The following is a 27,713-nucleotide window of genomic DNA, read 5'->3' on the forward strand; positions in this document are numbered from 1 at the left end:
TTACATAAAAAATATATCTGAGCTATGTCCACTTAAAATTGTAGGCTTTTCTTTGCCCAAGCCCAAGCTGCAGAGACTTGAACTGTTAGACTGCAGATTTATATTGTGCAGGGCAGAGTCCTAAGCTTAGAAATACACTCAGCGCCGGATTTCCCACAAGACCAACCAAGACCCGGCTTCGGGGCAGCAGGAAGTAGAGGGGCAGCAGGGGTGTGGAATTCCTATCTCGGCAATGTCGCCGAGATCACTTGTATGCAGCCTGCATGTCTGCCATTCTCCAAAGGGGGGGGGGGGTTGTCGGGTAGGGGGACGCATTGAGGAACCTTGGGGCAGCAGAGTGAGTAAATCCGGCCCTGAGTACACTGCAGAATGTTTTTTACATTATCCCATACAGTACACAAGTTGTCCACAATTATACACCCTGGTTATGAGAAGCAATCGTCCACCACACCAAACAACGATGTTCTGTATGTGTATAATAATCTTCCAAGGCTGCCTCTGTTCAATCCCCACAAAATGTTAAGGCTGTATACAAACAAAACAACAATTCACTACTGTCAACTGGAGTAAGTTGACAGAATTGTAACTTTGCCCAGATCTTCCTATGAACTTCTCTGTTGCAACTTGACTTTTTCCTGGGCTACCACATCTATACGTTATTTAAGTGTTAATATTACCTTTTCATATGAGACACTATATGCAGCCAACTATATCCCTTAAAGCTAGAATAGCTCGAAATTATCTTTCTAAACAGAAAAATGAATGGAGTATAGGTCTACAGAATATTATATATCATTGCCAAGCCTTTTACCTCTTGCAACTCTTCAGCAACAGAACAGTAGCCCTCTTTGGACCCTGCTGGAAATCTCTGCATGTTTTCCTATACCTCTTTTAGCTTTGCTTTGGCTAATCCCATGAGATAGACCCAAGGCTCTAAAGCTTACCACACATGTTACAGTCTGAATGTACAGTCTCTGTTAGATCCAGTGGCGACTCTAGGAACAATATGTAGGGGGGGCACATAAGATACAAGAGTCAAATCTGGGGGGGCACTACTCTGAACATGTTTGTTTGTGCACGCCAGGGGGGCATGAGTTGATGTCTATTTTGTACTCACAACTGAAAAAATGAGCATCTCACAGTGCACATGCTTATGTAGGTAAGTGAAAAATAGACTTGTCACACATATGGCCAGAGGAGGATTGGATACACATTTGGGGTAATAGGAAAAGCAGAAAAAATGGGGTTTCAAGTAAGGCAAAAATAATGATTAATTAATTAAGTTAAAATTAGGGATGCGCCGATATATCGGCCGGAAATGACACTTTTGGCATAATGCCGAAAGAGCCATGTTTTGGCCAATACATGCGCGCATCCCTGGTTTCTTTTCTCCCCGCTGGGCTCTGCTCTGTGTTCCAGCGGGGAGAAAAGAAAGTGACAGCCGGCCGAGCGCTGCAGGACGAGAGCTCTGTGAGCGGCCGGCATCTCTCCCACACCGCTCAGCCGCCTATCACAGTCCGGCAGAGCGGTGTGTAGGCGGAGACAGCCAGCGCTGTCACAGGAGGCTGAGCACTCCTCCCACAGTGCTCAGCCGCCTATCACAGTCCAGGCAGAGTGCTGTGTGGGCGGAGACAGCCAGCGCTGTCACAGGAGGCTGAGCTCACCTCCCTGCTCCGCTTGATCAGCCTCCTGTGACAGCGTGTCAGAGAGAAAAGCAAGGTACACACACCCAGACAGGTGCACCTCTAGTTAAAATATAATTTTATTACACAAAGTAGCATCAACGGCATGATCTATATGTAAAAAGGAACAACACAGTTACAAAAAAGCACAAATCCACTGATTACCACATGTATGGTTAACAAATAGGACTAACACATAACGATGTGATAGACGATTGCCTAATAGTACCACCTCAAGCCTTTATTGACTATAAGACTTTGCACAATAAAGACATGTCCAAGATAGCATATACTTGCTAAACATAGGTATTCAAAGATAGATGAAAGCACATATGTCCAGGGAAATGAGTAGTGGGTAGTAATCTCAAAACGTTTCGCCCTTTCAAAAGTAAAGGGCACTTTACAAAGACCATTTAGACCCTGATAACTATCCGCCTATATCCCTTTTAAACGTAGACATTAAAATACTTACAAAAATCTTAGCTACTCCATTTAACGAGTTCCTACCTGCACCGATTCATGGGGATCAGGTTGGATTCATTCCCTCAAGGCAAGCAGAAGATAATATCAGAAATATTATCCACTTAATGCATGTGCTTAGATCCAGGGACATCCCAGGACTTTTATTGTCCTTAGACATTCAGCAGGCATTCGACTCAATCTCCTGCGATTACCTTCGATACATACTGATCAAGTGGGGCTTTGAGGGCTCCTTTCTATCATGGCTACAAGCTCTTTATGCTAGCCCCACAGCACAAATCAAATATTTAGGTAGAGTATCCGAGGCAATTACCAACGGAAGAGACACTCGGCAGGAGTGTGCCCTTTCCCCAGTCCTCTTCGCCCTAGCCATTGAACCCTTTACCTTTATGATCCAATCCAATCCTAACGTGAAAGGGATTGAGGTTGCAGGTGTGGAATATAAAACCAGCTTGTTTGTGGGTGATGTTATGCTGACCATCACCCAACCTCATGTTTCTATCCCCAATTTGTTGCGCATCTTGGATCTCTTTTCAGAGGTATCTGGCTTAGTGGTGAATTGGAAAAAGTCAGCGGCCATGAATGTCTCTTTAGCTCAGCCTGACTACGACCGCTTACAAGAGAATTTCGTATTCTCTTGGGAACGGCAATCTCTGAAGTATCTAGGTGTGAATATTTCCCCCTCATACGCTATTCTGTATACCGATGATGACCACCTGGATACATCATAAATTGTCTTGGTTTGGAAGGGTGGTTGCAGTCAAAATGTCAATTTTGACGGCAGCCAAAGTTATTATATTTCTTCAGAGTTTTACCAATTGCAGTATCACCTTTTGCATTGCGCTCTCTGAAGAGGAATATTTTGACATTTATTTGGCACCCCCTATGTCCTAGAGTCCTGAGGTCTACACTATATAACCATAAACAAGTGTTTGTCAGTATAGTGAGTGCATTAACATGTTTTAAATTTGAAGGTCCTATAAATTGATAATTTTAAGTCTAGTAAAAATATTTTGCAAAAATATTTTGTAAAAATGTTAATACAAGTTTTTTATTTAAAAAGTAACATAACATTAAAATAAAAGTGAATTTAATTGTAAATTACATAAGAATTGTACATCGCCAGTTGAAAAAGATAAAGAGAAACTTTTTTGTACCAGTGAATGGCGCTTCTGGTTGCCAAGTAGGGCTGCATCATCTGGTCGTTGAAGTCAACACCACCCATATACAGATTGTATTCATAGACACTTAGAGGTTTTTGGAACAGTCCAGATCTTCTTTGGATTTCCACGGAGGTGTCGGGGTGCATGGATGACAGCATGTAAACATCCCGTTTGTCCTTCCATTTGAGGGCTAAAAGTTCCCCATTCCTCAAACTGACTGACTCCCCCCGTTTCAGCTTTCTGCGGACTAGTTTTTGAGGAAAGCCAATCCGATTTGGTCGCATTGTACCACAGGCTAAGGTTTTTTGGAGGAAGAGATGTTTGAATAGAGGCATGCTGCTGTAAAAATTGTCCACATAGAGGTGGTATCCCTGGTCGAATAGGGGTGACAATAGGTCCCACACAATTCTCCCACTGACTCCCATGTATGATGGGCATCCAGGGGGCTCCAAATGACTATCATTGCCTTCATACACACGGAAGTCATATGTATCCTGTGTCTCGTTCACAAAGCTTGTAAAATTTTACCCCATACCTGGCGCGTTTGCTGGGAAGATATTGTTTGATGGAAAGCCTGCCTGTGAAATGTACAAGGGATTCAACGATGCAGATGTTTTGCTTGGGAGTATATATTTCTGAAAATCTGGCGGAAAAAAAATTGATAAGTGGCCTAATCTTTTGGAGCTTATCATATGTGGGGTCACGTCTGGGAGGGCAAATTGAATTGTCACAGAAATGTAGGAATCTCAAGATCATTTTGTATCTTGTCCTGGACATCGTTGTAGAATATAGGGGGCATGTGATGTATTGGGTTTGTAGACCAGTACGCATTCAGCTAATTTTTTTTTGGTGAGTCCCATATTGAGTGTTAGGCCCAGAAAGATTTTAAATTCAGGAACAGTCAGAGGCCTCCACTCAAATGGCCTGGCATAGGAAGAATGGGGATTGCTTGCCACAAACTGCTCATAATAAAGATTGGATTGGCTTACAATTAAATTGAAGAGGTCATCAGTGAAGAACAAATAAAAAAATTGAATTGCGGTAAGATTCTCCATTTCTACTTGGACTCCTGGATTGGCAGTAAATGGGGGGATGACCGGTGCTGCAGAATTTTATGTTAGCCATTCACGATTAGAAAGTGCCTCTGGTATGTTAGCATTGGATTTTTGGGGCCTAATTCTTCGTGGCTGATGGGGATTAGCGGTGGTACTGGTGGATGCCTCTGCTTGGGGATGAGCGGCAGCACTGGTACTTGGCTGCTGCATGTCAGCCAGATGTTGGGCAGCACGCCTGGATCTTTTATTGGGCACAATTTCTTCTTCTGAATCAGAGGATGCTGAACCGCTGCCCTCCACAGGTTCATACTCTGATCCAGAATCTGAGGCCTCTCCGTCACTCTCACCAGACATGCTGAGGATTTGAAATGCCTCCTCACTGCTGTAAATTTTTTGGGACATTTTTATTAGTGGGACTGTACAATGCACTGACACTGAAATCACACTGACACTGCGAATCACTGATGAGACTGACCAATGCACTGACACTGAGGATCACTGATGGGACGTTTCAAATGCACTGACACTGACATCGTACTGACACTGCGGATCACTGATGGGACTGTTCAATGCACTGACACTGAAATCACACTGACACTGCGGATCATTGATGAGGCTGACCAATGCACTGACACGGAAACCGCACTGACACTGCGGATCACTGATGGGACGTTTCAAATGCACTGACACTGAAACCGCACTGACACTGCGGATCACTGATGGGACGTTTCAAATGCACTGACACTGAAATCGCACTGACACTACAGATCACACTGCTGAGACTGTGAAATCGCACGGATGACACTGCGGATCACAACAATAAAACTGTGAAATCACACTGACACCGAAATCGCACTGATGACAGTAAAAATCAGTGATCTGTAGCAGAGTGTAACTGTGAAGTGTGTATCACTTTAAGTGCTTACTATGGACGATCGTTCTGAAGTTCTCTCTATCTCCTCTCTCTCACAGCCAAACGGTGTGTGAGAGAGGAGACAGAGACAAGGCTGCGGTTTGCAGCCATTGTTTACTCTTTTCACAGCTGTGATTTGTCACAGCACGATCTCAAGGTATAGAGTCGATTTTACTGGCTCTATACCTGTTATGGATACAGCACTGTCCTATGGACAGTGCGGGCACAGTTACCGCGCTCGTGAGCGGGGGGAGGGGAAGGACGTCTTAAGATGCCCTCCCGCCCCTACAAGACTCTTTGCAGAAGGAGGGCATTGATTGCTTACTGCTGTGTAATAGAGTGGATCAAAGCTCCCTTTCCACCTCTAGAAAGGAAAGGAGGGCCATTTATGGTAATTGGTGGCATATACATATATCAAAATGCTGCCAGTTTTCTACCTTCAACTGTTAACTATCAAACACTTCTAAGATGATTTAATAAATGTGTAACCAGAAAACATATTTAACAATAGATAATTATCCTGTCTAGAAATTGCAAAAACAAATGTTTTAATCTTTTTGTCTGGTGTATATACATACTCAAGTTATTGCCTTACAGTGCACTCTTTATCTGACCATAAAACATATGCTTTCAATTATTTTACCAAAAATGGCAGAGATTAAAAAATGCTGATGCTTTATTCCAGAACAGGATATGAAGCATTTCTTGCAGATTAATCAACATGCATTATTCATTTAAGTGCATTTTGGATGGAAGAGGAAGAAGTTTTTGGCACTTGACGATGAGAAGAAATTACTGTCCTTTTAAGTCAGTAAAATAATAAACTTGGTGTAAGATATTATATATATAGTACCAATGGTTTAAACCTTTTTAATTCAGTCATGTTGTCACCACAGAGATTCATACTTGTTATAGTTAAAGTCTAAACATTCCTAGGAGATGCCATTTACTTGTTGGAAATAATAGAGAAGCCTAGAACATGTTGTTGCCCTTTGTAATCTCTAATAGCAGCTCAGTCCCTATCCCAAACCCTTTGTTTGAATAACAACAGATGTTTACCTTCTATTTAAAGCAGGGTTAGAAGACATAAGAGGACAACAGCACCATCAGTAGAAGTTGATACATTTTACCTTTAATATAGTTCCAACTCAAGTGAAATTAATATCAGTCTGTTAAAAGTCATGCGGAGAGCAGGGAAACATAGATCACAAAGTAACAGGCTCCAAAATGGTAAAAGGGAATATATCATTCATGAAATACAAGTGCTTCTTTAGCTGTCCAACTTCACTTTTTAGTTAGTCAATTCCCTAGATCAAGTATGCAGGTCAAGAGCTCCAGCATCACCAACTTTTTACTTGTTTCAGGTCAGTGACTCCCTAAAAAATAAAGCTAAAGGATCAATTGACAGCCAGGAAGCTAGGAACATCTAACCATTCTTCTTAATATTGCATTCACAGTGCTTTTAATGGTTTTAAGGGAAGCATAGCATTGTGCAGAAATGTACCTTCAAAATCCACTTAAATCACAACTAATTTTACCTTTACTTTCTATGGAGAGCAGAATCTTGGCAGCCTAGCAGCCCTCTGAGGCCCCGTTCACACTGAGCGATTTATCGTGATTTTTGCAGCGATATCACTCATATTTCCACACGATATCGCTCTATGTAGCTTCTCCAATCCATTTCAATGGAGCTGTTCACATCTCGTCGCTCAATATCGCTCAATATCGCTTGTAGCTCGTCGCTGGTAGCTTGTCGCTCCTACATGACCCTTATTTCGAGCGATATTGCTCCTGATTGCATACAGCCCAATAGGAAAAAGTTGCACGATGTCGCGCGACAAGTCGCTCAATATCGCTCGTCGCTCAATATCGCTCAAAATCGCGCAATTTTCATGTCGCTCAGTGTGAATGGGGCCTTAGTAAACACACAGCAGGAGTTTGTGAGCTGTATAAAACTTGACTGTTGTAATCATTGACCATGCAGGTCAATGATGGTTTGTTATAAATATTAAGAACTGTTTAATGTCCATAGTCTGGGCACAGGTGCATTTTAGGGTGAACCTGTTGGGTAAAGCAAAACGTTTACCTAACCACTTGAAGACTTTGAACATAACAGATACAGCCTGAAAACATCAACAAACCTTTTAGTACAAATTTCTTATGTCCAGCTCCTCTTTCCTGCCACCGCTCACCTGCCATTACTAACAGCAATTATGGACTGTCAGAATGACAGTTGGGAAATGTTTGTATTAAAATGCAGCTGCTCCTGTGCATAATGGCACTTGCAGAGAGTCTGCAAGTGCAATTGAACAAATACAATCTAACAGTCTATTGTTTCATTTGTATTTGCTTGATATTTGATCTGCATATGACATTACTCAATAAAACTTTACGAGGCAAATAAAATGTATTCCTTTTTATCCCCTTATTAGCACTTAGTTAACTCTAATCTAGCTATTATTATTATTATTGATATTATTATGCTGCTTTCTTTTATTTCTATTTTTGCCATCAAGATTATTTTATGTTTTCATTTCTTTTTTGTTACTTTTTTCAGTGTCACATAGCAAGAAAATATGTAAAATTGGCATAAAAATTATTTTTTTTCATTTGCAAAAAAATTAAATGTTTATTATCAAAAGCATCATTGTCGTGATATTTCAAATAGAATACATTGTAGAATAAAATACATAATTTTTATTTATAGTAAAAACTATTTTTTTAAGTAACACTGGTCAAAAATGTATTACTTTATTGTCATTTAAATTATTGTATTTATTATTGTCAAATAACCCATAGCAGAAATGTTAAACAGAAATTAGAGCGAAAAATGTCTCTGTTCCAAAAAAGGTATATATAGGTATAAGAACTGAAGTGCTTAACTTCCTCCTTTGCCACAGCACCCCACATTACCTTAACATCCATGCCACTCTGTTTAGCAGCAAATAATGAACAGAGGAATCCCCATGTAAGGTACAAGTCATGGCATATAGCCTACACAGGGCTGATGACATCTTCCCTGCTCCCATATAATTATTTAATATGCTGCATGTGCCATGGAGTAAAGGGGAAGCAAAAGAAAGGTGGTATTATATATGATGTATTCAATATTAATAATTTAAACCTTTTTCTACATTGTGGTGTTTCATTTGCTCAATTTTAGCAACTTTAAAAAGGTTCAGTAACAATAAAAGTGGGAAGAGAAAATGTAACTTGTGGTGTGTATCCATCTTGGCTCTCTGTATATTACTTAATGAGCATTCTCAGAGCTCTCAATACGTTAAGAATTTCAGGGAAGAGAAGAACACAGATCTGGATATCCCTAGGGAATATTGCTAGTATTGGATCTGACATCACAACCCGTGGTTTAGGTCAGTCAGAGACTGTTTCCATGGCAATGGTAATTGCATTTTTGAACAAGCAGCATTTGGGGACACTCGTATTGCTTTCTCTTGCCCATGCTCTAGAAAGTAGAAAAGTCAGAGCAGCAATTTATTGCATTTATCCTGTGTCCACCAAATCACTTCTTCAAATGACATTTTTATGATGATATTATTCAAATTAGAAGACCATGAAAGTAATATAATAAAGCAATTATCTACAATAGGTAAATAGATTTTCTTAGTGTATGAAACTGTGTTGTTTCCCTTTGTCTAGCACATCAATGCTCTGATTTTGATTCTTATCGTTTGCATATTTCAAAAAGCATTTATATGTCAAAAGATGTTATGTATTTAAAGCTCTGAGTGTACATATATCATTGGTGGAACCCTGGGCATAAATTAACTTCAATACATTTCTATCCCCCTCCTACCGCTAAAACAGAATATAATGCTTGCGTATAATGTTTTGTTCAGGGGGGAATAATCTAATACTTATTGAGCAATTATTTTACTCCCCAGTCCAGTAGCAGCCAGAGGTTCATTCCTTTGCTCTCTAGTGCCAGAAAGTTTGTGGCACTCCTACATCATCATGTACAATGCAGAACCAGTGGTTGGCCGATCCTGCATGGTCCTGTGATAGTATCTGTAAAAGTGGAGAAGCTTTGGGAGACAAGTTGCTACAATGGAAACTAGCAGGGAGGGACACTGTTGATTATAGATAGTATTTTATTTATGCCTGGACTTTGAGTATCAAACGTAAAATGTTCATTCTCATCACAGGTAGCCTATTTTGATGGAACCCCTTTACTTAATGCATTATTTTTCTTTATAGAGAAGCCCTTTTTTTTTAATTATTGAAATTTGAGGTTCTTATCTGTCGTATAAATTTCAATTCCAAACTTGCATTTTCCTGGCAGATGATAAAGAGGCTTTTTCATTCATCACTTTCATTTTCTTCCAGTTCAATTCTTTCTTGAAAGAGGTGCAGGTTGTCCCTGGAGAAGTGTGTTTTTGCTGACTTCAGAGGACTCCTTACTTTTTTTGTGAGAGCTGTGTCAGTCACTCAGTCTACTGAGAACAAGTCAGTTAAGATGAAATATTTTACTGTTTGTAGGACAGTTTGTGCTGCATTCAGTTGTCTAAAGCAACAGATTGGGTAGCTTGATTTTACCAAATGTAGCAGATTGAAGAAAAAGAAGGAAACATTAGGCTATTGCTGACAGTATATTTAACTTAGATATTGAAATACATTTGCTGTGTATTTCTTCAGTTTGTGATATTTTCATTTTGATGATGAATGGATGATGAGTTTCAGGACCTTTTGTGGAGGTCAATGAAGGTGAATGGAGAAGACATTTTGATGTTACATATCTTTGTAAGCATGTTTTAAAGCAGACATCCACACCTAATATTCCAATTGCTTGAGGTTAAAAGAAACTTACCTTGAGAGAAACATGTGGGCTGCTTTTCCTGACCTCTCCTTATAAAAATGCTAGCTGTCTGGTTGTTATGCTGATGGTTTGGCTCCAGTGCTTTGATTATTGTACATTTACATGCTTTTGTTATACATGCATATTATCTAATGTTTTTTATTATCTTTGTATTCCAGCTGTTTCATCACACAATAATCTTATTCATTTGTTTATATTTTGCTTATGCTCAATAAAGACAATTAATGTTGGTTATGCTGTTTAATAATACATTTATTGGCGGTTTTCTATGAGCAGTACACCTAAAGTGTGTCTGTAATTACATTACAATGTTCATAATAGCGTTTAACACTGCCCATGCTTCTTTGCCAATTAGCTGTTTCAATTTGTTCCCACTGGGGTGTATGGCAATCTCTTCTTGCGTTGTGTTTACGCGTGGTCAGCGCTCCCAAATCTCTAATATATGAGAATTGACTTCTCTGTCTACATTGGAAGCTTTCATAATGTTTCTAGTACTGCTTGGTTGGCAGCGCTGGTCCCTGTCTTACAGGAAAGCAGATTAGTACAGCTCTTTCCCCATTAAGCCGTCAGTTTTAATTTAACAGAGCAGTTTAGAGCATGGAGACTATTTCCTTTTGCCATTCTAATTTCTAATTTCATTCTATTTCATTCTATATTTCCTTTTGCCATTCTAATTTCAAAGGTGTGGAAAAGATAAGGAATTCAAGTTAGCTCAAATGAGTCTGTTTGCATTTTTTACAGGAAGAAATAGAACAGAGAGACGGCACTGCAATGTCTGTGTGCAACAATGGAACCAGGATTCCATCTCCACAGGATACTGCCAATGGTTTCTCCCAGCCCACTGCTTCGGGCACATGGCATAGATCTGAAGAAGAAACAAGAGCCACTGAACCTCTTCTTGTCAAGAAAGCCCACAGAGAGATCCTAGACCATGAGCGGAAAAGACGAGTAGAACTGAAGTGTATGGAGCTGCAGGAAATGATGGAGGAGCAGGGGTGAGTAGGCATTGGCAAAAAGCATTGTCATAGCTATGGATCAGTGGTCTTCGAAGCTCCAGATAACATATAAGTCAGAAGCAGACAGCATAGTAAAAATGCAAAATAACAAGTTCCAAAATAAAATGTGTAACACTTCTTTACAAAAGTTGTTGGTTTTTATATATTTATAAAAACGTATACAAAACATATACAAAATCTCTTTCACACACACACACACACACACCCACACACACACACACACACACACACACACACACACATATATATACAGTATATATATATATTCATTTGCCAGTTTATTCAACCTATATGTGAGCGGTATCTCCAGGAACCCCTGTCACTAAAAACTCCTTGATAGCAGCAAGATTGGACAGTGGATTGAACGGCATGATGGATTGCTATATGCAGGGCAGCCTTCAGAAATTTTGGGGCCCCTTACACAACTATAGGCCCCCCCCCCCCCCAGGCTTTTTTACCCGGCTGTCCCATGGAGTCCGCCCACCGGTTGTCCCTCGGGTCCTTCAATGCACTTTTATTTTAACACTGTTACAACTTAATATATGAAGTTGAAATTAGGGCTGCGGCTAACGATTATTTTCAAAATCAATTAGTTCGCCAATTATCAAGTTCGATTAATTGGATTTGAAAAAAAAAGGCTCCAGAGATGGACTACAAGTTTGTATTGGAATTGTAGTCCATCACGGGAGCAAGCTTGGAGCGGTGGAAGTAAAAAAAAGTGTGGTGTGCAATATGGTACATTATACAGCGTCGCAATGCAGGATACCAGCAGCTTTAGAGGAATACAAGAAATTGCAGCAATAGTACATTATACCATAATGTATTATTCCTGGGATTTGTTGTTCCTCTATAGCTGGTGTTATTCTCCATTGCGCTGTATAATGTGTTATTACTGGGATTTGTAGTCCTCTATAGCTGGTGGTATTCTGCATTGCACTGTATAATTATTATACCTGCACAGCGCAATGCAGAATTCCACTGACCAGTTATAGAGGAACAACAAATCCATTATACAGCGGCACACTGCAGAATCCCACCAGCTATAGAGGAACAACAAATCCCAGCAATAATCCATTATACAGCGGCATAATGCAGAATACCTCTGACCAGTTATAGAGGAATACAACAAATCCCAGCAATAGTACATTATACAGCAGCATAATGCAGAATACCACCAGCTGTAGAGGAACAACAAATCCCAGCAATAATACATTATACAGGATGTTTAATGTATTATTGCTGGGATTAGTGCCTGCGTTCCAGTCCAGTGTAAATGCTGCGAGCACTATTTGTGTGCATCCATTCCCATTCATTAAGAAAATATTTTACTATCAAGCAGTTTCTGAATGGGGAGGAGCCTCTGTAGTGAGTGCTTCTCCCCATTGAGAAACTCATGAATGAACAGAAAGTGATGTAAATCACATCCTGTTCATTTATAACTGGGGACACATAGTACTATGTGTCCCCAGTTATTTACAAACACTGGAGTGATCAGCTGATTGCTCCAGTGTTTGTCCTGCACGGAGGACCGGTACATATCACTGATATGTACCGATCCTCTGCCGCTCGGCCACGCACATGGGGGCTCAACTTCTCCCATGGATCCCCCCTGCAGCGGGGGATCCGACACGAAGCACTTCAGCCGCGGGGGGTGGAGACTCTGTCACAGAACTAAGACTGAGCAGTGAGGGGAGAGACAGGCGCCGGCTGTTAGATCCAGACCGAGCGTCTCTCTCTCTTATCACCGCTCGGCATTAGTTCTGTGACTGGAATCGGCGGCGGCTACGTTCTCCGCCCTCCCCCGCCGCCGATTCCTTCACTTCTTCTTGGATCCCCGCTGCATACAGATGGGGAGAGCAGCGGGGATCCAGAGAAGCCCCACCGTCGGGAAGAGAGGACATCGCGATCTACCAGTCATGGCTACGCGATCAACTGGTAGATTGAGATCGATCTTATGGGCACCCCTGCCCTAGCACATGAAGTGTGTTACTGGCAGAATCACCAGGTTAAATGAAAGGAAAAAAAGTCTGAACTAATGCAACCACCAAAACTACAGATATATATGCACAATATTATAGCAGTAGTACCTGTAGTACCACTAACTGCCAGGGCGGGTTGGAGGATGGTCGTGGCAATGATAACATCATCCTCTGGGGTCCTCTTAGCTGACACAGCTCACTCCATATTCACCTTTGGTCAAATGTCTACTTTCCTGGCCACTGTTGTCCATTTGCCCCTTCCTTTTATCTTGTGCAGTTCTTCTGGCTCTCATGCACTCTTCCTGGTGCTCTTGGCTGTTTACCAGACCAGCTCCACTGTAAGCATGTCATAGGAAGGATAGCTATTGTTGGTTCATGATACAGGGTTTTTTTTTCATGGTTCAGCTGTGCTCAGTCTTTGTACAGAAAGTTTTTGTTACAGAAACATTGTCTCTTTGCACATTGAGTGCAAAGCGCAGTGTCTGTATAAAGGGATGTGACACTGTCACTTTGCCTTGAACAGCTATATACTGCATTACAGCTTTGTGTTATATTAACAGTGTTAGACTTTACAGCTATACATGATCAATTTGCTTTATTTTTTCAAGACATGAGTTTGTTTTGCTTGTGTACTAGTTTGTACAAGTGAGTTGTGCTATTTTAACAGAATTGTGAACCTGAGAGATTAAATGTTAAATGAAAAAATCATTTCGAGCATACCATTTTCTGAGAGATTGTAAATGAACATGTTGGTCCTAGAGGACAATGTGCATTGAGTTTTTGTGTAAACCAGTAGAGTGTATTAATTTGCTTAACATCTACAGGAAGTCTGCAAACAAATCTAAAATAGGGATGGAAGATAGCTGTTTTTTAAATTCATCACACATTTCCATAAGGTCTAAAATCATAAATGATGCACAGAAATGCTCCCAGTATACATAACATTATCCTGAGAACAGTATTATTCCACAGACTCAGTTTGATAAATAAGAGATAGCAGTAATCCTGAGTAAGTAATTCTGTAATTCAAAGCATAAGGCCCCATTCACATGCACCCTCCCTTCCGTCCCAACAGGGGATCCATAAGCTGATCTCCTACTAAGTTGGATCAAATGGAAATGGCATTCGTGTCTGTTCTATTTTTTCTTCCATGTTGTGCAAAAGCTGACACATTTAATCCCTAAGGACTACTGGATGTAGATGGACCTCCATCTGCCTATATTTGCCAAAAGCGATCCTGGACACAAACTTACGGTGTTTGGACAGATCAACCTGAATAGACCTGGATGAAAATGGATGCACATCGTCTTACACCAGGCCGCCCATAAGTATACATTGTAGTCTGTTTTTGATTTGTCTAATCAAAGGTCAAAGACGGACTGGCAGAATGCATGTGGGAAAGGGCCCTACTTATCACACAATTCACATCTCCGGACTGTTTCTATCATACAAGAAGGAGCACCAAGCCTAATTTAAACAAAACATTCATTTTCAGAGACAGTATATTAGTGCTTAGTGCTGGAGCTTTACTAAAAGGAGATTGTATGTTTGTAGAATGAGAGCATGTAAGATTTTAGGGAGTATAAAATGTAATTACTGCGGTAAGCTTTTTTCAAAGACCGAAGGCACACAAGCAATGGATGTTAGCATGAATAAAGCATTGAACTGCTTATCCAAAGTTCATTTGAGGGTTTTAGAAGTAAACAAAATTTGTCAAACACAAGAATACGATAGTCTATGTGCATTCTAGTTCAGCATTATACCAGCTATTGTCTGGTCATTTGTATGTATTAAATAGTTCAGCTCAATAAATTCAGCACAGGACAAGGTGGTTACGAAAATCAGGGAATAATTGATGTTGATGAGTATGTTAGTGTTAGGCTTAAGGGTAAAGGAAATGTGTGCTTTGCCCATGCAGGGCATACCTTGTAAAAGAAGAGTGTATGTTTTTGCTTTTCCTGCCACTAGTGCTGCTAAACAAGGCTCTGATCCTGAGAAATGGTCCTCCGAAGTCCGCTTGGAGGCTGACATTTCCTGGACTGTCAATCTTCTGGGTCACCTGCTGGTACCTCTTGCTGACTTCCATGTTAATATAGGAGACAGCAGTGATGTTGATTCATCAGGAGAAACCAGTGGGATCCAAGAGACACTCCTGGAAATGTCGGATTGCCAGTGAACTTCAGGGAACCATTTCTAGGTATCGGAGCAGCATTTAGCAGCATAGTTGGAAGAAGATGTCAGTATATACAGTACAATCTTTTTTTACAAGGTATGCGTTTGGGCAGAGTATAAATTCATTCCAGAGTCTTTAACATCTATTGTTGTGTGTTTGTTGTTTGTCTACCTTGTTTTCCTCTTAACAGCAACCCTTCCATATCCTGCATTGATTTGGGTACTATTCTTTACACCATTTACCATTCTAGAATAATCTTTTGGGAAGCTTTATCAAGCATGTTTAAACTACTAACCAGATGGTACTTTATAAAGTTCCAGAGTATGCTCGAGTCTATCTGCATTTCTCTTGGATTATGCAGTTCTTGCAGTCTTGAGTTGGGGATTCATTTCTAAAGAATTGCTTATCGATAACTATGCATCTTATTGTTGAATTATGGAATGAAGGTCAAATCAGATTCCAACTCTTGTTTAAACAATCTGGTGTTAACATAATGTTATTCATCTGCAGGTAAAGAGGTAAAGTTTTAGTACCTGAAAGTACAACAGTCATTACTTCAAATTTAGTAAATTGATAAAATAACTTTAAGGCGGGCACCTAGCGATTCATGCACTTGCCTGCAGATATCTTCATGAGCATAATAATGTTGGTTAAAATTAAAATTTAGCTTGTAACTATTGCCACAGCAACTTAAATGGGTATTATGCAGCCAAGTGACTTAGATGTTTTAGCATGGGGCAGCCATCTCAATCCCCTCATCTATTGGAACTGTACTAAAGTAACAGCTACAGCCTACTGTTATTCTACACTTGAAGCATTAACAGCGTTAGTACATAGAAGTGTTTCTGCCAGCAACAGCTCCTTGGGTACATTTAGTACCAGCACTGTGTGAAAACAGGAAGCAAAAGGCATAGCATCCTAATTACTTTTTTTTTATCAGACCATTTTTGCAAAGAAATATACTTATTGTAATTCTGCTGAAATACTACAGGCTATGAATTAACAGAGAGGCAATATGATTTTCTCATCATATAGATGTATCTATATTACCATTTGTCCACATCTCTAATTTTCTTTCTCAGAATATTTTTAATGCTATTCAATTTGTAGATACCAGTAAAGTAATTAAAGAGAGGAGTATTATTAAATTGTGGAACAGTAGGTTGTAAAGCAGACCTGAGCTTGGCTGTGGACGAAACTACTAATATCACTCCTAGCCGAATTGTCGGTACATAATGTCTTTTATTATTATTACTATTATTATTATGCAGATGCAGACAGGTTAAATTCAATTCACTAGACTTGAAAAGTCCCTGAAGTACTGTAATTAAAATAATGGCAGCTGCATTAGACATTGAACTGAAGAATACAAGGCAGAGAAATACATGGCCAGATAAAGATAGGTGACTTTTTGATCTTACATTTAACCGTGAATCACAAACTAGAACCCTTGTGCTTGAATAGAAAAGATGTAATATGGTAACAGCGTGTTCAGAACAGGCCAGCTTTTTATGCCACAACCTGTGCAAAATTCAAGCTAAATACCCCTTTGGCAGCAAGGTCAAAGGAGAAGCCATAGAATGGGGCTTTTAAGGCATAAAAAACACCCCTGCATCAAAGTTAACAAATTTTATTACCATCAGTTAAAAGTTGTATAAAATCACATATTTAGCTCCAAATATGATAACATTAGATCAGGACAATATGTTCTGTTCTATACATGACCCATAAGGTGATCCATTACTGATCAATGGTCAGGTGCAGTGTTCATATTATTTCAACATATCATTGGTGTTAACATGATTGTAAATCACTTCAAGGACTTCCTCTACACGTTTCGCCAGTATGGCTTCTTTTAAGAGGAGATTCCAGTAAGCTGTAACATCATAAATAAATCATAACTATTTAGTTGAATGTTAACTAGATATACTGTCTATAGCATCCATATTTTTTCAGTCTAACAAATAGCGTACTGGGAACCAATGTGATATAGGATCTTTCATATGCATGGAATCGGGGTCATGTGCCAGGAATGTCGGCGATCCGACTCCCCCAGGGGGGCCGCAGTAGTGTTATCCAAGAAGAGAAGACCCAGCTGTATAAATGTGTCCTATAAGGCAACAACCCATAACATCAGTGCTACATACCTCTATTCCTTATTCATGTGTATACAGTATATATGCATCCACCAAATACCAGATAGCCATACATTAGAAAAGTTATAAAGTTAAGAAAAGAAAAGCCATCCAACATTGATACATCAGTAGGTGCAAGCCCTTGTTGAAGAAACATGGATAATGACAGTAGATAAGTGCCAACCATATATACACAACTACCCTGTGTATACATCCATATTTATATGTTGTATGCACATACATGCACATACATACAAATAAAGACTTAAGAAAAGAGCTTAGTTAAGTAGACAGATGTGCAAATTAAACAAGTTCACAAAAAAAAAACACCCGTGATACATAGACACATGACTTGTAATATATCCACCAAGTGTTCATTGTACCTCTATCAGTGAACATTCTGCCCCCATACACATCAAAACAAAGGAAATTCTCCAAAAAAACAATGTGGTAACCACCTGGAGTGCAGCGTGGACCTGTTTCACCCTGGGACGCAATCAGCTGGCCTTCTCCAGCTTACTTTGAAGGACCCAGGGGCACTGGCTACAACCTTGGCATTGAAACGTGTCAGCTGAGCCTATCTCCCTGGGTACTTTAGTTAACAAAAATTGACTCGCTGTTAATTTGTCCTTGATGGAATAGGAACGTCGAAAAACTATTTCCATGGTATTTTCAATATAGCGATTGGCTAATCTGTCTGATAAAATAAATGCCAGTGTTCGGACTGGATTTTTCTAAACTTGGTATTTTGTTGTGAATATGTGGTAATCATTTTCACCGTGAAATGTTCACATGAGGGAGTAGGGCTTTTATAAATCAAAGATGTTCTGGATTTATTATTTGCTCTTCTATATGCCTTCTTTAAACACGATTTGCTATATCACCTCTGTAAAATGCATGAACAAATGGCTTTAGCTTCCTTATCAAAATCAGCTTGATATTTACAGTTTCTTTTAAATCGAAGGTACTAACCATAGAGGTATCCTATCCCTATGATAACGAGAGGTTGAGGATGCAAACCTGTAGCGTGGAGAATAGTATCCCCCGCTGTGTTCTTCCTATAGAGGGTGGCATACACCATTTTATCCTCAGAGATCCTAATCTCAATATCTAGGAACGTGATACATCGTGTATCACACTGCATGGTAAAATTGAGATTGAAAGAGTTGATGGACAACCAATCCATGAAAGAGTCCAACGGTGCCTGGGTGCCAGTTCAAATAATCAGAATATCATCAATATATCTGACCCAAGATAGAATAAACTTTATATTCTTTGAAAGGATTTTATTTGACATAACCTCCCGTTCCCACCCCCTTGGCATAGGGCAGGCCGCATTGCGTGTCCATAGCCACCCCGGGAACCTGTAATAAGTGGGTGTTTTCGAACAGGAATACATTACATCTCAAGATGTGTGTAAGCAAATCCACCACAAAGTGTACATATGTCCAAGAGAACTGTGGTGGTTGTAGTAGAAATTCCTTAATCACCTGAATGCCTTTACTATGTGGTATTGAGCTATATAGTGTCTTCACAGCTATTGCGTCAAGCCATGCACTAGCTGGAACAAATAGGCCATCCATTATTTTCAAAAGTTCTATTGTGTCCTTTACGTATGAAGGTAACGCCTCAACATGAGGCCTCAAAAAATCATCAACCAACTGATTGGCTTGTTTAGTACAGCAACCAATTCCTGACACAATAGGGCATCCGGGTGGATCAGCCGGAATCTTTTGTATTTTTGGAAGTGAATAAAATGTCGGTGTATATGGAAATTTAACATTTAAAAATGTTCTTTTTTCTTTCGAGATCAACGTTCGAGGGTAAGCTCCATGTTTGATGGTAAAAAAAGAGGAGACCCAGGGGGAGTCGGATCCCTGACATGCCTGGCACATGACCCTGATTCCATGCTTTTGAAAGATCCTATATCACATTGGTTCCCAGTACGCTATTTGTTAGACTGAAAAAATATGGATGCTATAGACAGTATATCTAGTTAACATTCAACTAAATAGTTATGATTTATTTATGATGTTACTGCTTACTGGAATCTCCTCCTGAAGAAGCTGTACTGACTAAACGCATAGAGGAAGTCCTTGAAGTGATTTACAATCATGTTAACACCAATGATATGTTGAAATAATATGAACACTGCACCTGACCATTGATCAGTAATGGATCACCTTATGGGTCATGTATAGAACAGAACATATTGTCCTGATCTAATGTTATTATATTTGGAGCTAAATATGTGATTTTATACCACTTTTAACTGATGGTAATAAAATGTGTTAACTTTGATGCAGGGGTGTTTTTTATGCCTTAAAGGCTTCTCCTTTGACCTTGCTGCCAAAGGGGTATTTAGCTTAAATTATCCACAGGTTGTGGCATAAAAAGCTGACCTGTTCTGAACACGCTGTTACCATATTACATCTTTTCTATTCAAGCACAAGGGTTCTAGTTTGTGATTCACGGTTAAATGTAAGATCAAAAAGTCACCTATCTTTATCTGGCCATGTATTTCTCTGCCTTGTATTCTTCAGTTCAATGTCTAATGCAGCTGCCATTATTTTAATTACAGTACTTCAGGGACTTTTCAAGTCTAGTGAATTGAATTTAACCTGTCTGCATTACGGATGGTAATACAATTTGTTAACTTTGATGCTATGGTGTTTTTTTATGCCCTAAAAGCCCCATTCTATGGCTTCTCTTTTGACGTTGCTGCCAAAGGGGTATTTAGTTAGAAAATATGTAATGCTGATTTATGAGAAACAATAGAAGAAAAACTGAGATATAAACTGTTAATTTTTGAATGTCCACTAATATACAGTGTGGAGAATTCCATGAATTCTATATATAGAAAGAACACTATCTGCTGTTAATGTTTGCCATATATTTGAGTTATAGACTCATTTGTTAACATTAATTGGTTACCTACGTTACAAAATTGCAGTAGTCAAAATATGCAGAAAAAATTAACAGCAAATCTAGTGCTACTTATTAAATTAGTTTGATAACCTGAATGTTTATCAGCCCCTATAATATATAGAATGATGCATAAAAGCAGCGCTGTGTGGATCTAGCTACAAAGTATCAAAGGCAACTGATACTAACAGTGAAAAAATGTGATACAAATAATATGCAAAACAATCAGTAGTATGTGCACATATACTAATACATGCTATAAAAAAAACATACACCGCAGTGAAAACAATAATGCCCAGCAATTGTCCATATTCATGAATCTTCAATGTCCAGTGGAAAAAATAGAAGCTATATAGGTGGATGAGAAATAATCCCAATCTCCTGTGACCATCACCAGAGGAATCTTACAGAATTCACCTCACCTTTATCAAAGACCCATCAGGGTCTGTATGTGCTATACCTCTTTTCGAAGCCTGGTAGAGGAAGCACCCGACATCGAACACCTCCTGGTAATTCCTCCTCCCAGTTACGAACTCCTAGTGATAGCCTCCGGTGTAAAGACAGCACATTCATCCCAATAGACCATGTATCAATGAAAAAATGGGAACACTCGTAGTGTAGATGGTTTAAATGAAAATAGAACACTTTATTAAAAAACTACTCACATTCCAAGATAAAAGGTAAGCCTCTGATGAAAAAAAACTTTCAACAGCCACCAACGCTATATGCGATCATCCAGCTCCTATGCTCCACCCAACGCATGTTCCATTAAAAGGCGTGACTTCATCAGGGGTGTGGAGAAAGGAGCATAACCGAGCATATACATTAAGCCAGGGTGTCACGGTAGCCACTATACACAAATGGCGGCCACAACACTAATTATTATGAACCTTTCATAATTAAAAACATATTAAACATGTAAAAAATATAAAATAATAGCGCAATTACGTAATAATATTACCCTCTCATCTTACAGTATATGAAGCATAACCGAGCGAATCAGTGAATCTCGGTTATCATTATAACAAGCATACACCAATGGCTGACCCAACAGAGACCCATCATCGATAATTGGGCTATGACCCATCTTAGATCATTGAGAACCATGTTAACATACAACATAAAAAGTGAGCTAATGATATGAAATAACATATTATGTGAGTGTATTATTTGCTTTAATAAATAAAGTTGGTTTACATTTAGGTCCCATTCATAGCAGCCGCTGCGCTAAATCTCACATTAGCTGGTGTGCAGTGCCCAGCACAGTGCTGATTCGCTGACATTTCACTCAGTTCTGTGGGCACTGTGGGGTATTGCATGCTGTACTTTTATTCAGCGGACATCACCGGATTCCTCCGCAACACGGTGGTGTAAATAGTCTCCATCCATGTCAAGACAAATTGCCTTATCTTGTGTTGGGGCAGCACTGGAAAAAACTGACAGCAGAGCCCCAACTCATCTGGTGTGAATGGGCCCTTAATGCGCAAGGTAGTGCTCAATGTTGGGTTTATATCTATAGAGCTCTGAACCTTGCCTTACCTGGCACATATGTACCAAAATGACTTACGGGTCTATTCACTAAGCTGCCGAGGGCAGCCAAGTGAACAACCGACCCGAAGTGAAGTGAGCCGAACACTGTTCGGCTATTTACTTCAGGCTGGTAGGCTGATTTCAGCCGTACAGCGGCTGAAATCAGCCGTACATCGGCTTGCTTCACATGGCTTCGGGTCGACCGAACATGCTCGGCCTATTCTTATAGATGCCGAACAGCAGTGAGTGAATAGCCGAATGCCGCTGAGCGGCATTCGGCTCGGCTGTTCTGCTCGGTCCCTCAGAGGTACCGTGCAGAACAGGAAAATAGTTAAAAAAGTAAAAATAAAAGTAAATAGAAAATAATTGTGCGGAGCTAGCAGTGACAACTAGCTGCACCCAACAGCTTCCTATTGTCGGGCGGTTCTGTTGCCGTCAAAGAAAAAAAAACTCTCCCGGCGCTCAGGGAGCCTCCCGCTCACGGCTGCCCAGGAGAGAAACACTGCTTTTTCTTTTTTTTCTTTATTCTGGCACGGAGCGATGTCAGAATAGAAAAAAAAAAAAAGATTTTCCCATTGGAATGCATTGCTACATTCATATTGGCTATTTCAATTTGCAATAGCCAATAGTAAACTAGCATTGTACCCACCCTCTGCTGATGGACCTGATGGAGAACTGCAGCAGAGGGTGGGTACAATGCTCCGTGTCAGAATAAAGAAAAAAAAAAAGAAACTGCAGTGTTTCTCTCCTTGGCGGCCGGGAGCAGGAGACTCCCGGAGCGCCAGGGAGAGTTAGCTGTTTGGAGATCAGTGTCCCTGGTTAGCAGGTAACCAGGGACGCTGATCTCTCTGCAAGTGGCCGGAGCCAGCCATAAGATCATGCCTGGCTCCGCCCAGCTGTCAGAAGTAGGCTCGGCCAGCTTCGGCTTTCAGCACGGCTCAGCTGAGCCGACGCATATGCGTTCGGCTCGACTGAGCCGCTCGGCCACGTTCGGGATCTGTACGGGCTATAGTGAATACTGAACCAAAGGGGTCCTGGGGCCAAAGCTAGCCGAAGGATCGGCCGAAGTTACGGCTAGATCCTTCGGCAGCTTCGTGAATAGACCCCTTATTGTTTTGGTACATATGTGAGTTCAGTTATTATCCACACATCCTTCAGTGCTATAATGATTAATGCACTGGTAGTGCACCTGGTCAGAACTGTCGCACTGATGACTGGTGTTCCGATGACTGGGGGAGGAAATGACCAAGCTGCAGACCCAAAGTTCCAAAAAGCACAGCTCTATAGTTTGATGAAACATAAGCCAGATTATGTTTTTCTGAAGGTCCTCAAGTACAGATTATTTTTCAGCAGACAGCACATAAGTGACATCATTAAATTTCACTCCAAATCTTATGAGAATAGCAGTTACAGGCACAGTGCCTTACATCTCACCCTGCAAATACAAAGCTATGAGACTATAGGAACAGGCAGGAAGAGTAAGTGCACTGCTTTTTTTTTAAACGTAGGAAATCACCTCAAAAGGTACATTTTGGAGTATTGCTTAGGCACAATTAATATTTCTAAATGCTTCCTAAAACAGCAAATCTTCACTTTTTTAGTTCAGGTCCACCTTAATGTGCTGGGCCAGTGCAGAACAAAGCAATATGTTTACTATAATCTTCCCCCTCCCAGTTATCTTATATTCACCTGTCCTTCAACCTACCACCACTCTGTTCAACTTCTAGTATCAAAGAAAATTCTCAGTACTTTTTAGTACGGTCCAGATCCAGGTGACAGCAATGAGCCAATGGCCAAGCACCAGCACTTGTACATAACTTTATGGTGGCTTCCCCTACTCCCACAAGCTAAAAGGAGTGGCGAGGGAGAGAATTAAAGGTGACTGTGTACTTCTGGGGAGGGGGGTTAAAGTGGTTTATTTTAAAAACCAGTGCTTCTTCTGTTGGATACTGCCATGTTGCCTCTCTCACAGTTTAGAGAAAAGGAAGGCAGGCCTTGATTTCCATTAACCCTATATTCTTAAACATATACTATAAAAAGTGCACATTTTTTTGTGTTCATCATCTCAGATAAACAACTTGCTTGATAAGAAAAACAGGTAAGGTCTCTACATCAGTAGTGTTTAGCTGGTCTGCCATATGCAGGCATACCATGTTCCTATAATTGCAGCCAGACATCAAAACTACAAATTACAGTATTTTTCCTAGAAAGGATGGCAAATGAATTGCTGTAAAAATGCCTTCTCTCATTATCAAGATTATAAAAAATGGAAACATGATTTAAGAGCTACAGATAGGTGGAAATGTCATTCAAATAAATAACTGGTCTGTCTCTGTTTATTTAGAGAGTGTGTATAACTGTCATTTATAGTAAATTAATTATCAATGTTTAGTTTTCAGTTGCATTTTTAAAGGTTTTTCTAAATGAGATCCTGCATTTGTCATAATGATACATTTGTGATTTTTAGGTTATTTACAATGACATGTTACAAAGTGAAATAAAGGAAAGTTCTGGGCTAAAGAAGTCTATATTTTATTTAAAGTGGACCCAAATTTAAATAAGTGAAGAACTGTTATATTATAGGGAACATCTAGAAAATGTAACTGTGTACTCAGTACCCTGAATAATGTACTCTGATTTTGAGGTTCCTGTGCCTAGGCATTGCTGTGCCTACAGCGTTATAACTGTATGGTGTGTACTGCTAGTCTCAGGAGATTTAAAATGAAATTTGGTGATGTCATTTACTGTGCTGCTTACTATTCTGCACGGTGGAGAAAAAGCTGCTGCACTACACAGATCGTCCTGTTTATGCATAATTTATTTTGTGAATCTCTGATTTCTGCACCTATCCTTCTGTTCCTTGATTATTGGTTCATTAGTTCTTAGATAACCAGTCATCAAGGGGACAACTCTGACATGAGCAAGCAAAATCCTACATCTACCAAGATGGTCACTTCCATTCAGAGACACGGGGGTTGATTTACTAACCTTATAAACACACCACGAATGTGTATACACCTCTGCAGTGTGTTCCCTCCCAGCATGATCTATGGGTGGAATCTAAACACCTTTGTAATGTGTACACACCCAGCAGGTGTGTTGTGCAAAGCCCTGAATGAATTCCAAGGTGATGTTGGGTAAATTAGCTCTATGTTTAGTTGCTTGCGTTGATGAATGCAAGGAATGTAAATGCATGAGCTAACCATTTTTGTCTAAACTGTGAAGCAGCATTATATATGCATCATGTGCATGATTTTTCCATATATGGCATTAGTGGAAATATGCTTTTAGAGACTTTTTGGTTGATAAATACGTTTTGCTGTGTGAAAATCACACACACCTGGTGTGTGTGTGTGTTTAGGTTAGTAAATCACCCCCACAGTGTGAAATGTGTCATGGTAATGGGGCAAGATCAGCTGAAGGGAAACCTGGAGACTAGTGCTTTTCCTTCTGCAAGCCTTTTTTTGCGTTCAGCTGTTTAACAGAATTAAATCTCCTAACTTTAGTGTGTCTGGGCCAATAATGCACACATCCTGCATTGTGATATAACTATATTTTCTATCTGAGCATTTGTGCCAAATATTCATAAATATATTTGATAGATGGAAAAAAATGTCAGCAAAAATTTAAACAATTATTACAAATGTACTCCATCTAGTGGAACAGGCTGAATAACCCCTGTTTTTTTAGGCACTTTCATGTTTACAAAAAATAAAAATGAAATATATGTCTATCAGATCTGCAAATTAAAATGAAGTTTAACATAGGAGAATGCAGATAAATGGCAGAGGCAATTTGCATCTGACAAAGTATTTTATGAGTTCTTTGGAGGTACTTGCGATCAACACTGATCCTAGACAGTTATACATCATACTCAAGGGTGCATTTAAATGTTTTGCTGTGCTAAGCAAATGTGAGTAATGAAGGTCTATAGTACAGTACTAAATCATTGGCTCCATGTCTTTAAATCACAACACAGCCATTACAATGCATAGTTAATGTGTGCTTTTGTTGTATTTAGTGTGCATCCTTTGGAGGCTGCCTAATTCTACCTAAATTAAACTAAATATTTTGTCAACATTGTCTAAATAGTATAACAACAATAATACAATATAGTTGTTATTATGCAATTCATATCATATAATGCTAACCTAAATTAAAAATACCTTGACTCACATTTTAACTTCTCCATTTGGCCTTTGTGTAAACTTATTTGTGTTTCAATTCTGTTCTTCTTACTATCTCTTTTCTTTGTCCCTTGTGTGCTTTAAAGTATTATCTGTCTGCATATGCATATATGGAGATGACTTTGATGTAGTGTTTTTACTTGCCGCCACATTTATTGCCAATGTATTTTATATGCAGCTGTTATGTTTAGCACCTTCTACCTTACTGCTTCTTTCAATATAGAACAGAAACTGGCCTTTCTAGTACCCTATTTCAGTATTGCAACAATTAGTTTACATAGAGGATTCTTTAGCTTGCCAATGTTGCCAATAATGTATATGATAACATTTGTTCAGGGTGTTTAAAGTTATACAGTTTGTTTTCTTTAGAACGTAGCTACAGCCTAAATAGAAAAGCCTGTCCCCTGCATGCATGCTGCAGAGAAGGACCCTTGCTCTCTATCTGGAAGTAGTGGTCTTTCTGCAGAAGTCTGGCATGTCCCTTGCAAAGTCAGGCATATAGGTCTTGAATCAGCAGAGTTTGGTGGCTTTGGATGGGTCAACGGGTGTCGTTCATCCTAATTGATGAGGATTTGCATCGCTGGACGACATGATTGACCAGTAAATTACATTGATGCACACTTTTTTTTTAACTAATAAAGGAATTGTCAAAATCTGTCTTTTGTACAAATAAAGGACTTTATGAAAGGGAGCACCCAGATGCAGATAAGCCCCCCTGCCCACGGACCCCCACGACCGCTGGGACTGGGTTGTGGTGAAGAAGCCCTTGTCCTCATCGACATGGGGTCCCCCCTGGAAAAGCACCCTCCCAATGTTGAGGACATGTGGCCTGGTATGGTGCAGGAGGGGGAGCTGCGCGCTCGTCCCCCCTTTCCTGCTCAGCCAGGCTGCTGCTCGGATTAAGGGTCTGGTATGGGAATTTAGTTTTTTTGGCGTTGGGGGGTCCTCTTAAAACCCCTACCAGGCCCAAAGGGTCTGGTATGACATTGGCAGGGGAACCCCACAATTTATTTTTTTTGGACATCGGGGGTCCCCTCTAACATTCTTACTGGACCTAAAGGATCTGGTATGAATAAGGGAGGGGACTACACACTTAAAAAAAAAAAACTATCTTATACGTATTTTACACTGCTTCGGTGGACCATTCTTCCTGCTCCAGATGTTTCAGCTGTGTTCGGTTGATTACTGTGGCTGCTGTATGCGCTATTGAGAATATCGTGTACAGCAGCCATTCAGTTTGGGGTTTCTGCAGTTGAAGCGAGCCAAATGATTAGCTGAACGTTTGGCTAAATCCTTCAGCTTCTTAGTGAATAACCCCCTATATGTCTGAGTCAGCAGTGGTGTGTTTGCAAAGAGACCACTGCTTCCACACAGAGGAGGTTCTTCTCTGCAGCTTGCTGGTGGGGCACAGACTTTTTAACTTAGGATGTGGCTGCTTTCTAAAGAAATTTGTATTGATGCACCTGGAATGATTTAAACTGACAGGGTTATTCACAAAATGGTGAAGAGTTTGGAGAAGGGAACACTCTGGGCCACAATAGCTGATTTAGAAAAATTCTCCAATTCAGCTCACTTTCCAGTTCAGCTATGTTGTCCTAGATTGTTCACTTCTCCTGCCTTCTCCAAACTCTTCACCCTTTA

General features: G+C 40.0%; 1 protein-coding gene across 1 annotated transcript in view; it reads left to right on the forward strand.

The window, feature by feature from the left end:
- The window catches only part of SRRM3 (serine/arginine repetitive matrix 3), a 211,495-nt gene that overhangs the window by 23,508 nt on the left and 160,274 nt on the right, over positions 1–27,713 (forward strand). The window contains exon 2 of the mRNA XM_018571096.1: positions 10,869–11,122. Within this exon, the coding sequence (XP_018426598.1) occupies positions 10,899–11,122 (224 nt within the window). The 5' untranslated portion in view covers positions 10,869–10,898. The remainder of the gene's footprint in view (positions 1–10,868; positions 11,123–27,713) is intronic.

Source organism: Nanorana parkeri, unplaced genomic scaffold (assembly GCF_000935625.1).
Source record: "Nanorana parkeri isolate BGI_ZX_2015 unplaced genomic scaffold, ASM93562v1 scaffold1673, whole genome shotgun sequence".
NCBI lineage: Eukaryota > Metazoa > Chordata > Amphibia > Anura > Dicroglossidae > Nanorana > Nanorana parkeri.